At 47.8% G+C, this 17451-nt stretch overlaps 1 protein-coding gene across 3 annotated transcripts in view; it reads left to right on the top strand.

Annotated features, from left to right (window-relative positions):
- The first annotated feature begins 10821 nt into the window (after positions 1-10821).
- Positions 10822-17451, top strand: part of HTT (huntingtin) — a 517727-nt gene continuing 511097 nt past the window's right edge. For all 3 annotated transcript variants that reach the window (XM_063924321.1, XM_063924312.1, XM_063924303.1), the window contains exon 1: positions 10822-11174. In XM_063924321.1, the coding sequence (XP_063780391.1) occupies positions 11077-11174 (98 nt within the window). In that variant the 5' untranslated portion in view covers positions 10822-11076. The remainder of the gene's footprint in view (positions 11175-17451) is intronic.

Here is a 17451-nt window from a genome sequence, read left to right as displayed (position 1 = left end):
GGTCTCCCCTTGTTTAAATGGTCTGTCTGTAGCCACCATGCTAGAGACCTTTTTACATTTACTGGAATCTTTATCATCTGCTTCTTTATTGTTTGATGATTTCCGTTCCATTTTGTCAAAATGAGATGCTGCAATGGTCTGGAGTGGAATTGCGCATATTCCACCGTGTCGAACGTTGATACCATCAGACCCAACAGTCGCATTGCTGCATGGACTGACATTGTCTGGGCTTGCAACGCTTCCTGAGCCATGACCTGCACCTTGACTATTTTATTCTCTGGTAAGAGAACTCTCTGTAGGTCTGAATCCAATATGGCTCCCAAATGAACCATCCGCTGTGATGGATTCAGGGACGACTTCTCCCAATTTATGAGCCACCCGTGTCTCTGTAAACAAACTATCGTCTGTTGGAGATGGCTCAACAGTAAATCTTGCGACTCTGCTAAGACTAATAGGTCGTCTAGGTATGGGAATATCCTTATCCCTTGTTTGCGCAGACAAGCTGCCATAACCACCATGATCTTGGTAAACACCCTGGGTGCTGTAGCTAGCCCGAAGGGCAGAGCTTGGAACTGGAAGTGTTCCTTGAGGATGGCAAACCTGAGGTAACACTGATGTGATAGTGCTATAGGCACATGTAGGTAAGCATCCCGCACATCCAGAGATACCATATAGTCTCCCGGTTCCATAGCCAACATTATGGAGCGTAACGTCTCCATGTGGAACTTCGGGATCCATATGTAATTGTTCAACATCTTCAGATTTAGAATTGGTCGATATGACCCATTTGGTTTCTGGATTAGAAACAGATTGGAGTAATACCCCTGTCCCTTTTGTGATGGAGGTACTGGGACAATCACACCTGACTGCAGTAATTTTTGGACTGCTTCTTGCAGGGCATTGGCCTTCGACTCTATACGAGACGGGCTGGTGCAAAAAAATCTTTGAGGAGGCTGCCTCCTGAATGGGAACCCATACCCCTGAGATACTACCTTCTGCACCCAGGCATCTGTTGTTGACTGTTGCCATGTGTGTGCAAATTGCAGGAGTCGGCCCCCAACCCTGGAATCCTCCAGGCGGAGGCCCGTCTCTTCAGGCTGAGGGCTTTTGTTCAGGTTTGGAAGCTGGCTTTTTGCTAGCCCACTGCTTCTTACCCCTGGATTTAAACTGGGGTTGTTTAGGCTCCTCTTTACCTTTCGCTTTGCTTTGCCAGCGAAATGAGCGAAATTTTAAACCCTTGGACTTAGGGTTGTAGGTAGCCGGAAATCTGACCTTCTTCGATTCAGCCTCTGACTCTAGGATATCCGATAAAGGTTTTCCAAATAATATATTACCCATGAAAGGCAATGCTTCCAATTCCTTCTTGGACTCCGCATCTGCCTTCCAGGTCCGTAGCCAGACTGCTCTGCGAGCGACTACTGCCAGGGCTGAAGCTTTAGAAGCAACAGTGCCTACATCAATGGCTGCTTCTTCTAAATACTGGGCAGATTGTCTTAAACGGCAAAGACGATCCTCTTGCTCCCTAGTAGGAGAGGGGATGTCATTCTCTAGTTCCTCTATCCATTCGCCCATTGCCTTTGCTACCCAGGCCGAAGCCATAGCAGGTCTTACCACTGCACCCACAAGAGAAAAAATATTTTTCAATAGGCTCTCTACCCTCCTGTCTGTGACATCATTCAAAGAGGTAGATGACAGTGGCAAAGCAGATTTGTGCACGAGTCGCAGAACATGTGCATCTACTTTTGAAGGAACTTCTCTCTTCGAACAATCTCCAGCAGGAAATGGATAATAAGAATCCCATCTTCTAGGAATCTTATACTTTTTACCGGGCGCTGCCCAAGACTCATCCATAATTTCCGTCAACTCCTCTGACGCTGGAAATTCAGCTTTCACTGACTTTGTTCGTTTGAATACAGGTGCTTTTGCTTTTAACGCTGTCTTGGCTGGTTCTTCCAGAGAAAGCACAGCCTTTACTGCATTAATGAGTTCAGCTACATCATCTGAACTAAAGCTCTGCGACTGATCATCATACGGAGTTGAATCTATTGTTTCCGCATCATCATCCGATGTATCCTCTTGTGTAGTCTGCCATACAGACGTATCTGTCTTAGTCTTACCTACCCCTTGGTTGCTTGTAGAGGCTACTGGAACCAAACCATAGGAAGGGAGCTGCATGTATGGGTTCATAGTGTAACCTAACCCCTGAGGTGGTGCTACTGGAGCTAACCTGTCCGCTATTGAAGACAGAGTCTTTGCGAACATATTCCATGGTGGCTCTACTGGAGGTTGAACTAACTCCTGTTTTTTACTTCGCTGAAAAGCGAAACAGTTTGCACACAAACCCTCATAAGTGACCAATTGAATCATATCAATTACCCCTGACTTACAAGATAAGCATGTTAGGGCTGTAGGAGTGCTTGACAAATTCTCCTCATCACTTTTGCCGCTCACAGACATTTTTTCTGATATTGACTACACAATTTTGTGACTGAACCACACCCTATAATCAGTATATAGAGGTGAAATCAATCTGACCACAGTGCACCTGATTTGAGGGTCAGAACAGGACTGACATTACACAGAAAAGTCAGCACACATACTAGCAGTCAGTCACATGTTAAAGCATTAGACATTGTCATATGAGAATACAACCTCCATAATAACTTATACATAAGTAGGAAATTTGTACTTCTGTTTAACTGGTTCTTTTTCAACATAACATGCAGAAAACACAGTAATATACAGGTCTCATATGCAATAGGTACTAAAAAATAAGAATTTACTTACCGATAATTCTATTTCTCGGAGTCCGTAGTGGATGCTGGGGTTCCTGAAAGGACCATGGGGAATAGCGGCTCCGCAGGAGACAGGGCACAAAAAGTAAAGCTTTAGGATCAGGTGGTGTGCACTGGCTCCTCCCCCCATGACCCTCCTCCAAGCCTCAGTTAGGATACTGTGCCCGGACGAGCGTACACAATAAGGAAGGATTTTGAATCCCGGGTAAGACTCATACCAGCCACACCAATCACACTGTACAACCTGTGATCTGAACCCAGTTAACAGTATGATAACAGCGGAGCCTCTGAAAAGATGGCTCACAACAATAATAACCCGATTTTTGTAACTATGTACAAGTATTGCAGATAATCCGCACTTGGGATGGGCGCCCAGCATCCACTACGGACTCCGAGAAATAGAATTATCGGTAAGTAAATTCTTATTTTCTCTATCGTCCTAGTGGATGCTGGGGTTCCTGAAAGGACCATGGGGATAATACCAAAGCTCCCAAATGGGCGGGAGAGTGCGGATGACTCTGCAGCACCGAATGAGAGAACTCCAGGTCCTCCTTAGCCAGGGTATCAAATTTGTAGGATTTTACCAACGTGTTTGCCCCTGACTAAATAGCCGCTCGGCAAAGTTGTAAAGCCGAGACCCCTCGGGCAGCCGCCCAAGATAAGCCCACCTTCCTTGTGGAAAGGGCATTTACATATTTTGGCTGTGGCAGGCCTGCCACAGAATGTGCAAGCTGAATTGTATTACACATCCAACTAGCAATAGTCTGCTTAGAAGCAAGAGCACCCAGTTTGTTGGGTGCATACAGGATAACAGCAAGTCAGTTTTCCTGACTCCAGCCGTCCTGGAACCTATATTTACAGGGCCCTGACAACATCTAGCAACCTGGAGTCCTCCAAGTCCCTAGTAGGCGCAAGGCACCAAAATAAGCTGGTTCAGGTGAAACACTGACACCACCTTAGGGAGAGAACTGGGGACGAGTCCGCAGCTCTGCCCTGTCCAAATGGACAACCAGATATGGGCTTTTTTGAGAAAAAAACCACCAATTTGACACTCGCCTGGTCCAGGCCAGGGCCAAGAGCATGGTCACTTTTCATGTGAGATGCTTCAAATCCACAGATTTGACTGGTTTTAAACCAATGTGATTTGAGGAATCCCAGAACTACGTTGAGATCCCACAGTGCCACTGGAGGCACAAAAGGGGGTTGTATATGCAATACTCCCTTGACAAACTTCTGGACTTCAGGAACTGAAGCCACTTCTTTCTGGAAGAAAATCGACAGGGCCGAAATTTGAACCTTAATGGACCCCAATTTGAGGCCCATAGACACTCCCGTTTGCAGGAAATGCAGGAATCGACCGAGTTGAAATTTCTTCGTGGGGCCTTTCTGGCCTCACACCACGCAACATATTTTTGCCACATGTGGTGATAATGTTGTGCGGTCACCTCCTTTCTGGCTTTGACCAGGGTAGGAATGACCTCTTCCGGAATGCCTTTTTCCCTTAGGATCCGGCGTTCCACCGCCATGCCGTCAAACGCAGCTGCGGTAAGTCTTGGAACAGACATGGTACTTGCTGAAACAAGTCCCTTCTTAGCGGCAGAGGCCACAAGTCCTCTGTGAGCATCTCTTGAAGTTCCGGGTACCAAATCCTTCTTGGCCAATCCGGAGCCATGAGTATAGTTCTTACTCCTCTACGTCTTATAAGTCTCAGTACCTTAGGTATGAGAAGCAGAGGATGGAACACATACACCGACTGGTACATCCATGGTGTTACCAGAACGTCCACAGCTATTGCCTGAGGGTCTCTTAACCTGGCGCAATACCTGTCCCGTTTTTTGTTCAGACGGGACGCCATCATATCCACCTTTGGTATTTCCCAACGGTTTACAATCATGTGGAAAACTTCCCGATGAAGTTTCCATTCTGCCGGGTGGAGGTCGTGCCTGCTGAGGAAGTCTGCTTCCCAGTTTCCATTCCCGGAATGAAACACTGCTGACAGTGCTATCACATGATTTTCCGCCCAGCGAAAAGTCCTTGCAGTTTTTGCCATTGCCCTCCTGCTTCTTGTGCCGCCCTGTCTATTTACGTGGGCGACTGCCGTGATGTTTTTCCCACTGGATCAATACCGGCTGACCTTGAAGCAGAGGTCTTGCTAAGCTTAGAGTATTATAAATTTACCATTAGCTCCAGTATATTTATGTGGAGAAAAGTCTCCAGACTTGATCACACTCCCTGGAAATTTTTTCCTTGTGTGACTGCTCCCCAGCCTCTCGGGCTGGCCTCCGTGGTCACCAGCATCCAATCCTGAATGCCGAATCTGCGGCCCTCTAGAAGATGAGCACTCTGTAACCACCACAGGAGAGACACCCTTGTCCTTGGATATAGGGTTATCCGCTGATGCATCTGAAGATGCGATCCGGACCATTTGTCCAGCAGATCCCACTGAAAAATTCTTGCGTGAAATCTGCCGAATGGAATTGCTTCGTAGGAAGTCACCATCTTTACCAGGACCCTTGTGCAATGATGCACTGATTTTAGGAGGTTCCTGACTAGCTCGGATAACTCCCTGGCTTTCTCTTCCGGGAGAAACACCTTTTTCTGGACTGTGTCCAGAATCATCCCTAGGCACAGCAGACTTGTCGTCGGGATCAGCTGCGATTTTGGAATATTTAGAATCCACCCGTGCTGTTGTAGCAGTATCCGAGATAGTGCTACTCCGACCTCCAACTGTTCCCTGGACTTTGCCCTTATCAGGAGATCGTCCAAGTAAGGGATAATTAAGACGCCTTTTCTTCGAAGAAGAATCATCATTTCGGCCATTACCTTGGTAAAGACCCGGGGTGCCGTGGACAATCCAAACGGCAGCGTCTGAAACTGATAGTGACAGTTCTGTACCACGAACCTGAGGTACCCTTAGTGAGAAGGGCAAATTTTGGACATGGAGGTAAGCATCCCTGATGTCTCGGGACACTATATAGTCCCCTTCTTCCTGGTTCGTTATCACTGCTCTGAGTGACTCCATCTTGATTTGAACCTTTGTAAGTGTTCAAATTTTTTTAGATTTAGAATAGGTCTCACCTAGCCTTCTGGCTTCAGTACCACAATATAATGTGGAATAATACCCCTTTTCTTGTTGTAGGAGGGGTAATTTGATTATCACCTGCTGGGAATACAGCTTGTGAATTGTTTCCCATACTGCCTCCTTGTCGGAGGGAGACCTTGGTAAACCAGACTTCAGGAGCCTGCGAAGGGGAAACGTCTCGACATTCCAATCTGTACCCCTGGGATACTACATGTAGGATCCAGGGGTCCTGTACGGTCCCAGCGTCATGCTGAGAGCTTGGCAGAAGCGGTGGAACGCTTCTGTTCCTGGGAATGGGCTGCCTGCTGCAGTCTTCTTCCCTTTCCTCTATCCCTGGGCAGATATGACTCTTATAGGGACGAAAGGACTGAGGCTGAAAAGACGGTGTCTTTTTCTGCAGAGATGTGACTTAGGGTAAAAACGGTGGATTTCCCAGCAGTTGCCGTGGCCACCAGGTCCGATGGACCGACCCCAAATAACTCCTCTTCCTTTATACGGCAATACACCTTTGTGCCGTTTGGAATCTGCATCACCTGACCACTGTCGTGTCCATAAACATCCTCTGGCAGATATGGACATCGCACTTACTCTTAATGCCAGAGTGCAAATATCCCTCTGTGCATCTCGCATATATAGAAAATGCATCCTTTAAATGCTCTATAGTCAATAAAATACTGTCCCTGTCAAGGGTATCAATATTTTTAGTCAGGGAATCCGACCAAGCCACCCCAGCTCTGCACATCCAGGCTGAGGCGATCGCTGGTCGCAGTATAACACCAGTATGTGTGTATACACTTTTTATGATATTTTCCAGCCTCCTGTCAGCTGGCTCCTTTAGGACGGCCCTATCTATAGACGGTACCGCCACTTGTTTTGATAAGCGTGTGAGCGCCTTATCCACCCTAAGGGGTGTTTCCCAACGCGCCCTAACTTCTGGCGGGAAAGGGTATACCGCCCATAATTTTCTATCGGGGGGAACCCACGCATCATCACACACTTCATTTAATTTATCTGATTCAGGAAAAACTACGGTAGTTTTTTCACATCCCACATAATACCCTCTTTTGTGGTACTTGTAGTATCAGAAATATGTAACACCTCCTTCATTGCCCTTAACGTGTGGCCCTAATAAGGAATACGTTTGTTTATTCACCGTCGACACTGGATTCAGTGTCCGTGTCTGTGTCGACCGACTAAAGTAAACGGGCGTTTTAAAACCCCTGACGGTGTTTCTGAGACGTCTGGACCGGTACTAATTGTTTGTCGGCCGTCTCATGTCGTCAACCGACCTTGCAGCGTGTTGACATTATCACGTAATTCCCTAAATAAGCCATCCATTCCGGTGTCGACTCCCTAGAGAGTGACATCACCATTACAGGCAATTGCTCCGCCTCCTCACCAACATCGTCCTCATACATGTCGACACACACGTACCGACACACAGCACACACACAGGGAATGCTCTGATAGAGGACAGGACCCACTAGCCCTTTGGAGAGACAGAGGGAGAGTTTGCCAGCACACACCAAAAACGCTATAATTATATAGGGACAACCTTATATAAGTGTTTTCCCTTATAGCATCTTTAATATATTTCTAACGCCAAATTAGTGCCCCCCCTCTCTGTTTTAACCCTGTTTCTGTAGTGCAGTGCAGGGGAGAGCCTGGGAGCCTTCCCTCCAGCCTTTCTGTGAGGGAAAATGGCGCTGTGTGCTGAGGAGATAGGCCCCGCCCCTTTTTCGGCGGGCTCGTCTCCCGCTCTTTAATGGATTCTGGCAGGGGTTAAATATCTCCATATAGCCCCCGGAGGCTATATGTGAGGTATTTTTAGCCAAAAAAGGTTTTCATTTGCCTCCCAGGGCGCCCCCCTCCCAGCGCCCTGCACCCTCAGTGACTGCCGTGTGAAGTGTGCTGAGAGGAAATGGCGCACAGCTGCAGTGCTGTGCGCTACCTTAAGAAGACTGAGGAGTCTTCTGCCGCCGATTCTGGACCTCTTCTCGTTTCAGCATCTGCAAGGGGGCCGGCGGCGAGGCTCCGGTGACCATCCAGGCTGTACCTGTGATCGTCCCTCTGGAGCTAATGTCCAGTAGCCAAAGAAGCCAATCCATCCTGCACGCAGGTGAGTTCACTTCTTCTCCCCTAAGTCCCTCGTTGCAGTGATCCTGTTGCCAGCAGGACTCACTGTAAAATAAAAAACCTAAGCTAAACTTTTCTAAGCAGCTCTTTAGGAGAGCCACCTAGATTGCACCCTTCTCGGCCGGGCACAAAAATCTAACTGAGGCTTGGAGGAGGGTCATGGGGGGAGGAGCCAGTGCACACCACCTGATCCTAAAGCTTTACTTTTTGTGCCCTGTCTCCTGCGGAGCCGCTATTCCCCATGGTCCTTTCAGGAACCCCAGCATCCACTAGGACGATAGAGAAATTAACAGTGCACACTAAGAAGTAGAAGGAATTTTTAGTACTGTATACCCTGCCTCCAGGGAGCGGGATACAGGGAGACTCACCACACTTCCATATCCAAGCAAAGACGCTCGAAAGACGCTGAGTGGATTCAGACGCTACTGGTGTACACTGCCGCTCTTGGTAACTGATAACGGACACGGACGCTCACCAACGGACACGGACGCTGAGCGACTCCACGTGCATGCAGACACTAAAGGCCTGCGACTCGGTCTGGGCGGGTTTATATCCAGTGTACACAACCGCAGCGTCTAAGCTGCGACCGAGTACCCTCGTGGTAGCGTCTGAGCCGGAAGTGAGGTTATTCAGTTCATGAAACGAGAGACCCGCGGGAACTGGCCATGAACTCGGAGGAGGGACGGCCAGGAGAGCGTCTGAAACCCCCTGTTGACTTAAACTCCCAGGATCGCGGCCTTACCTAGTCCTGGCGCCTATGATCCCCGGAGCGTAGCGCTGTCACACTCGAGATGTTCGGCGCATCAACACGCTGTTTGTAGTCTCCACCAAATCAGCGTAGCTGTGTCCTGACCCCTCTAGTAAGAGGAAGTCCATATACTTACTGTCTCCCCATGCTCCGGCCACAGCCTGGTAACGTCTGCTGGACCTGCTAGAACATCCAACACAGACGCCCGTCGAGACAGCACTGTACCGTGAAGGTAAGCGTTGTTGCGACCCGGTGGGGAGTTGTTGGAGCGACTCTTTCTAATACACGTTTAAGACGCTGTTAAGAGAAGTCGCTCAAACAAAAACAGTAAGTCTATAAAAATAAAGTAATGAAAACTTGAGGCTGCTTTCACAGCAGCCCTGTGACCATGCGGCTTCCTGCCGCACCAAGCAAAAAACTGATCTGACTGAATCAGTGGGCGGGACTATATAGGGGAGGCCCCAATGCATCCTGGGAGGCCAGAAAGCTCGTGACCGTGTTGGTGCCATTTTCGCTGTCGCTCGACAATATCCCAATGTTATCCTGTGGACCCAGCCAGAGAAATCCCGGGTTGATGCGCGTTCATGTGTTTTAACCCGGGAAATTTATGGCTGTGTGAAAGGGGTATAAGAGACTCTCTCCAGATGCTACTGACCATTCTCACCTGTGTGTTGTTAATCTGCATTCAGCACTGTGCTATTCCATCTGGCACTTAAAACAACCAGTTTGCAATTTACAAACTGTCTCCTGCTTTGGCCTTGCTTAGCTTTGTGGACTTGTGCATATATATAGACTGTGTGAATCTACTGCTGTTGGTTTCCAGACCAATCTCCGGAGTTACTATTGCCTGTGAACACGGTTATCAGCTGCATTACTATCGTCTACATATTGGATCCTGTTACCATTGACTTCCAAGTTGACCATCGATGTTTGCCATTGGCTTCCAGGCCGGTCATCACTGTTATTAATTTCACTGGTTTACAGATTATCACCTGTGACTGGTATACCTCTGTCAGCTTCTTTGCTGAAACCATCAGTATTGTTATTGTGCTTCAGTGACTGTCATACCGCTGTGTGCTAAATAAATATCATTGCGCACATGCGCAGGAATCTTCTACAGCCTCCTCGTTTTCTCCATCGCACCACCACTGACCCACTAGTGCCCCCTCCGGGTAGACACAGTTACAGACCTGACATAGGGTACAGTATATGAAGCCTGTAACTGGGCATAGGGTACAGCACAGTATATACAGTCAGTCACTGGGCATAGGGTACAGTATATGCAGCCTGGCACAGGGTACAGCACAGTACACGCAGCCTGTCACTAGGTATAGGGTACAGCACAGTATATGCAGCCTGTCACTGGGCATAGGGTACAGCACAGTATATGCTGCCTGTCACTGGGCATAGGGTACAGTATATGCAGCCTGTCACTGGGCATAGGGTAAAATATATGCAGCCTGTCACCGGGCATAGGGTACAGCACAGAATATGCAACCAGTTACTCGGCATGGCATAGGGTACAGTACATACAGCCTGTCACTGGGCATAGGGTACAGCACAGTATATACAGTCAGTCACTGGGCATAGGGTACAGTATATGCAGCCTGGCACAGGGTACAGCACAGTACACGCAGCCTGTCGCTGGGCATAGGGTACAGTATATGCAGCCTGTCACTGGGCATAGGGTACAGCACAGTATATGCAGCCTGTCACTGGGCATAGGGTACAGCACAGTATATGCAGCCTGTCACTGGGCATAGGGTACAGTATATGCAGCCTGTCACTGGGCATAGGGTACAGCACAGTATATGCAGCCTGTCACTGGGCATAGGGTACAATATATGCAGCCTGTCACTGGGCATAGGGTACAGTATATGCAGCCTGTCACTGGGCATAGGGTACAGCACAGTATATGCAGCCTGTCAACAGTGTGATTGACCGGTAGACGCCGCGGTGCATCCTTACCAGACCCTTAGCCCCGCACATTGCTCCTCCCCTTCCTGTCGCTGGCTGTGAGGAATGGAGGATCCTTTCCGCCAATCACCGCTCTATTGTGGCCTTTCTCCCTGCATCCTGACTGGTCCGTATTCCTGTCTTTTGGTCGCTGTGTCGCTTCCCATAGGCTGGGAGCTTAGAAGCGGGTTAGGCTGCGGCCGGAGCTGTCAGTGATTCCTCCCGGTACAGCGGCTGGTGATGGGACGCATTGGGCGGCGAATGCGGGCTGCTGGGTGTGTGTCCGCGGAGTGACCGTATCCCTTGTGACGGAGAGTGCCGGGGCGGCCCTGACAGTACGGTGTGCGCGCTGAGGGAACATGGCCACCATGGAGAAGCTGATGAGAGCCTTCGAGTCCCTTAAATCCTTCCAGCAGCAGCAGGTGCCAGTGGTGCCCGAGGAGCCGGTGCTCAAAGCGTGAGTGTCCCCTGCCTCATTCCCATACAGACCCCTGCGTGTGCCAGCCTGTGTGCCAGGGTACTGTACAATTCCTAGTCTCTGCTCACCAGGCCAATCACCAGCCTAACCACCAGCCTGGGTTCCCAGGCTACAGTACACCGTGCCTATCCTCTGCCCACCATGCTAATCACCAGCCTGGGTTCCCAGGGTACAGTACACCGTGCCTATCCTCTGCCCACCATGCTAATCACCAGCCTGGGTTCCCAGGGTACAGTACACAGTCTATTCTCTGCCCACCAGGCCAACCACCAGCCTGTGTGCCCAGGGTACAGTGCAATGCCTATTCTCTGCCCACCACCAGCCTGTGCCAGGTTACAGTACAGAGTGCCTATTCTCTGCCCACCATGCCAGTAACTTGCCTGTGTGCCCATTGTACAGTACAGTGCCTAGTGTCTGCCCACTTGGCCAACCACCAGCCTGTGTGCCAGGGTACAGTGCCTATTCTCTTCCTACCAGGCCATCTACCAGCCTGTGTGCCCAGGGTACAAGTACAGTGCCTATTCTCTGCCCAACAGCCTGTGTGCCAGGGTACAGTACGATGCCTATTCTCTGCCCACCACCACCCTGTGCCAGGTTACAGTACAGAGTGCCTATTCTCTGCCCACCATGCCAGTAACTAGCCTGTGTGCTCAGGATACAGTACAGTGCCTATTCTCTTCCTACCAGGCCAACTACCAGCCTGTGTGCCAGGGTACAGTACAGTGCCTATTCTCTGCCAGCCGCTAGCCTGTGTGCCCAGGGTACAGTACAATGCCTATTCTCTGCCCATCACAAGCCTGTGTGCCAGGGTATTACGCTAAGCTATTCAGCGCTCCACTATGGATGTGATTTGTTGTCTACAATCAGCCAATCATATTTGTGTACACCAGTAGTACTTTTGCTTTCCCCCCTGTAGAGATGCGCGGGGAAGTTATGCTGGGATTACTGTAATTAGATTATACATGCGCAGCTGGACACTGGCCTGATACTCGGCAGCACATTGTGTTGGATTAAATCCCACCCCTCTTCTGTGTTTTGTTTTTGTGACTGATTGTGTTTCAAACCAGTACGTTGCCTAGTACCCAATGGGGTCTTAAACCATCCCTACTGCCAGGAGCATTGGCACATAGGCTGTTTGGAGTCTGGGGCACTTCCGACTGCCTGGAGAAGAGGGACACAGACAGCTCAAGCGTCCGGGAGCTGGGCAGCCTTTGGGTGACCAAGCTGTATACCAGGCGCCAGCTATTTCCATTAGGCATGTAAATGTGGGTATGGGTCATTAGGTCCATCAGGCTTAGGTCGACATGCATTATGTCGACACGGTCAGTAGGTTGACATGTACTAGGTCGACATAGGAAAAGGTTGACATGAGTTTTTCATGTTTTTTTTGGTGTCGTTTTCTTCGTAAAGTGACCGGGAGCGACAATTAGTGCACCGTGTCCCCTCGCGTGGCTCGCCATGCTTCTGCAAGATCCTCGCTGCGCTCGGCACAGGTTACCGCTCCCAGTTGTAGTCCACGTGGATCGTAAAGTATGAAAAAGTCCAAAAAATTGGAAAAAAAAGTGTCAACCTTTTTCCATGTTGACCATGTCGACCAATAATGGTCGGCCTAATGACCGTATCCCGTAAATGTTACACCATCCAAAGCCACATGTAACCATGTCATAGAGGAAGCAAGGTTATCCTTCCAGCCCTTGTGAACATCACCGGACCCGGGACCCTAACCCTATATCCTTACATGTCTAATCTGCAGGGGTGACACTCCCTGCTGTGTATGGGTTTCGTTTCTGGGGGCATTCTCTATAAACTACAGATGTCATGTGTACAGTGGTGCTACAATGTTTGTGAACCTTTTATGAATTTCTGCATAAATGTAACCTTACAGTAAATGGGTTCTGATCTTCATCTAAGTCAGGGGTATTCACCACGCGGTCCTCCAGCTGCTGCGGAACTACACATACCAGCATCCCTTGCTATAGTTTTAGCATACCCCAATACCAAAACTGAGTCGAGGCATGCTGGTATGTGTAGTTCTACAGCAGCTGGAGGCCCGCATGTTGAATACTCCTGATCTACGTCATTTAAATGATAGGGTTTCTAAATTTAAAACACCCCCCCACAATTATATACTGTACTTTTCTTTCAAAATATTCCAGCATATTTCTTTGTCGGAAACAATTTGTGACCTTCTAGGTGTGACCTCCCCTTGAGCAGTAATGACCTCAGTCAGACATTATGGTAATTATTGATTGGTTCTGCACATTGGCCTGGAAGAAATTTGGCAAATTCCTCCTTATTAGGACTGCTCCAACTCGGTGGATGTTGGTGGCCTTTCTTGCATGAACACCCGTCTTCAGGTCCTGCCGCTGCAACATTTATGCTTGGATTATGGTTTGGGCGTTGACTGCTGTTCCAATACGGAGAATTTCTTCTGTTTCAACCAATAATTTTTTTGTTGACTGACGTGTGGGTGTTTAGGATCGTTATCTTGCTCCATGATCTTATTGACATTTTCTTGTTGAAGGTGCTGTTTAAATCCAGAATCCATAGTTCTAGCAATGATGACAAGCCATCCTGGTCCTGTGACCCTAAATGAGCCACCACTCTATTTCATGGGTGTGATGAGGTTACGTACAGAATACAGTGTCTTGTTTGCACCAAACATAACGTTTTTTTAATTTAAGCCAAAACTTCTATTTCAGGCTCATCTGTCTGCAGAATATTATTGTAGTAGTCTTCTCGCTCATCCATTCTTTATTAGACTTTAAACAGACAGCCACGTTCCTTTTGTAAAAGTAGTGGCTGCCTCCTTGGTAACCGCCCCATGCACACTATTCTTGTTCTGTGTCTGATGGTGGCACTCGTGAGCAGTGCAAGAGAGATCTGCAGATCCTGGCATGTTACCCTGGGTTCTCTGCTTTCTCCTTGGAATAGTATGTGCCATGCTCTTGGCGTGGCTTTTGTTGGATGGTCACTCCCTGGGTGAGTGACAGTGGTGTTGAACTGTTCTGTCTGACAGTGGATTGGTGAGAGCCACCATCTTTGTTTTGTAACCTCTACCAGACTGAGGAGTATCAACAGCTATTTTCCTTAGGTCCTTGAAGACATAGCATGCATTAGCAAAACTGTGTATGGCAAAGGCCAAACTTTGATTGTACAGATTACGGTTTATGTTTTATAATAGGACAGGGCCTCCGAAAATCTCGCGCCTGATTGGCTTCCTATTGATTTTCATGTCTGACTCTAAAATCTCCCCTTACCTGAACTGATGATCCTGGAGTTTCACACATAGGAAGTAATCTAGTGTTGTATTGTTTTGTGTGTTTGATTTATTGGGTTCTCTTTATCTGTTTTTTATTGTTTTGATGAAGATCTGATCACATTTGAGGTCCCATTTATCCCAAAATAATGAAACTTCTAAAAAGTTCCCAAACCTAGCACCACGGTATGAAAGTACGTTTTACCCTATTAGTATATCTGCTATCTAATGTTAACAACTGAAGTTATTGTACATATATGCTCTATACTAGGGATGGCCATCGACCATTGATGATTCATAATCATCGATGGTTTATGGCCGATGTTGAATAGTTTTGCCATCGATGGTAGAGAACCAGATGGTTTCTCTCCATCAATGGCTTTGCCTAAACGAATATATTTTTTTTTTTTTACATAAAGATGCTGGGACACGGAGCATAGCTCCACCCCCAGCACCCATGAAGCCTTGCCCCCTGTATGTGATTGGCCCGTGGGTCATTCTCAGAACTAATTGGGGTGGCCATCGATGAGTGAAACCATTGATGGTCTACCGTAGCATAGCTAGTGACCATCAATGGTCCTTCACAGTTTTGCCATCGATGGCAACCATTGATGGCGAACACACCAATGGTCATCCCTGTTCTATACATGTTTTGAGTATATTTTGTCCCATCGGAGGATACAAATGATAACATTTCTAAAACAAATATCGGTGTTGCATATAAGCTATGCTTGTGTTACAGTAAAACATTTTTTAATTGTGAGAAAATTCCAGAAAAAAAAAGCTAAACATCAAAGTATTAAGCCCCCCATACATTACTGTGACTTGTCTGAGGCACAAGTCGGATCCGATTTTCCTTGAAGCTCCCCGGGAGTGCTTCCATCCGATTTGGTACTTGATGTGCCATTTTTTACATGCGCTTTATCGCATGCTGCTGCCGCTGTGTGGGTGGGTCCAGAGAAATGGCATGCAATATATCACAGGTGCTAAAAAACCAGCCGCGATGTGCACCTGGTGGCTGCGATTCCGATTTATCCTATGTGCACCACGTCCGGCCACCGACTCAGCCTCGATGCGAACGGGACCGCGCATCGGATCGGATCATATGTCAAACACCTATGATTTGGCCACTTTTCATCCAATTTCTCGGCATGATGCGTCTGAATCGGATGAAAAGAGGTCAAATTGCACTAGTGTATGGCCAGCTTATATTTAAAAGGACGAACCAGTCATGTGACAAAGAGAGGCCACCAGCTCAAGCATGAAAGGTGCTGGCTGAAAGGGCACCAGGGCTTTACTCTCCATCCGTGTGAAATAGTGTATTTCTCAAGCCTTGGTTCTATAAGTGATGCCTCAATGTCGTATTAGGCACTGCGGGGTTCGCTGTGCAAACAATTGAATAGCTCCCACCACTTTAGATGGTAGCTATGGGCGCCCAAAACAGTTGAATTGCCCCTTTAAAACTAATTTTACAATCTACCAAGCTGCCATATGTGCTGTACCTTTTAGCTGTTGTAAACCTGTAGATTACATGAGTCATAGAGAAGTGAATTTTGGGTCAAAGTCCACCCAATGCATTTAAAGCGTAGGCTGTGCATACTGTGTGATTCATGCAGCATAGCACAGATCACATAGGCTTGCTGCAGAGTTTCTCTGTACCTACAAGTGCGCGATGCAATAAATGGCACATGATGTGGATATAGCCAATCCTTAATGGTGTGCAAGCTTGCTTCTTCTGCTGCCTCGGCTCCATAGCTTCCAGCTAGCCATTTGTGTTTAGAGCCAGTCCCAATGTTTTCCTTTTATGTGATTTCTGTGCTGATATACTGTAATGCTCTTCTTTTTATTTGGTAGCGTTTGTATGAGTGTTGCGGCTAGTGCGGACAGCCTGACTGTAAATGATTGTTCGATGGAGGTGGGGATATAAAGGTAGCTGCACCTGCCTGCTGTCACCTCTGCTATTATACTGTGCTCAGTCACTTGCACCATGCTCTGTGTTGACCCATTAACAAGAAAATAAGGAGTTGCCATCGTGTGGTTGGAAGTAATAAACCATAAATTCCAGCCCTAGTGAGCCATATAGTGTAAAAGCTATACCGTCATCTGTATTTTATATTATAAGCTATGGTTATCCCATGATTCGCATTTTGGACTTGTAGGCTATGATTATCCTGGTATAGATATATATATTATGCTGCAAGCTATAGTTATCTCATGTCACATTGTATACAGCCATGTTATTGCTTATTACAACAGTAAATAATTATACATTTTAATATTAGTGCGTTGCCTACATAGAAGCCATCTTGTATGTTAGACCTACTCACTAGAAGCTAGTGACATCTTTGTTGCATCGTGCCTTAGGGGGAGATGTACAGGCTATGTTTGAGACATGACAGGAGCTGATTGGTTGGCACTTTGGGGTCTATTTACTAAGCCAGAGAGAAAGTGGACGGAGAAAAAGTACCAACGAACCAAGCAGCTCCTGTTATTGTTCAAACACAGCCTGTAACATGGCTGCTAGGAGCTGATTGGCTGGTACTTTGTCTCTCTCCACTTTAGCTCTCTCCATTGCTGAGTAAATAGACTCCTTTGTCTCTCTCCAAGCTTTTATACATATCCCCTTAGTAAAGTCAGCAGTACATTGTTATGAGTATTCAGCCCACAAAATGGCCGTGTCCGCTGTGCTTAGTCTTCAGCATCTACATTTTAAATGTGATTGTGGTATGAAACTTTCACCTCCAACTCACATTGCGGAAACCACAAGTTTTGCTAGAATTTATCATTCTTCAGGAGCTGGGACAGAGCTTCAGAGAAAGCCCTACCCCGGCTAGGGGTGGTATTCAGGTTGCCGAATGTCGGGATCCCGGCGCACAGTATACCGGCGCCGGAATCCTGACACCCGCCATACCGACAGATATTCTCCCTTGTGGGGGGTCCACGACCCCCCCCCTGGAGGGAGAATAAATAGCGTGGACCGCAAGGGGCTCATTTGCG

Source organism: Pseudophryne corroboree, chromosome 1, assembly GCF_028390025.1.
Source record: "Pseudophryne corroboree isolate aPseCor3 chromosome 1, aPseCor3.hap2, whole genome shotgun sequence".
Classification (NCBI taxonomy): domain Eukaryota; kingdom Metazoa; phylum Chordata; class Amphibia; order Anura; family Myobatrachidae; genus Pseudophryne; species Pseudophryne corroboree.
Note: the sequence above shows the minus strand (reverse complement) of the source record. Positions and strands in the feature narration are given on the sequence as shown.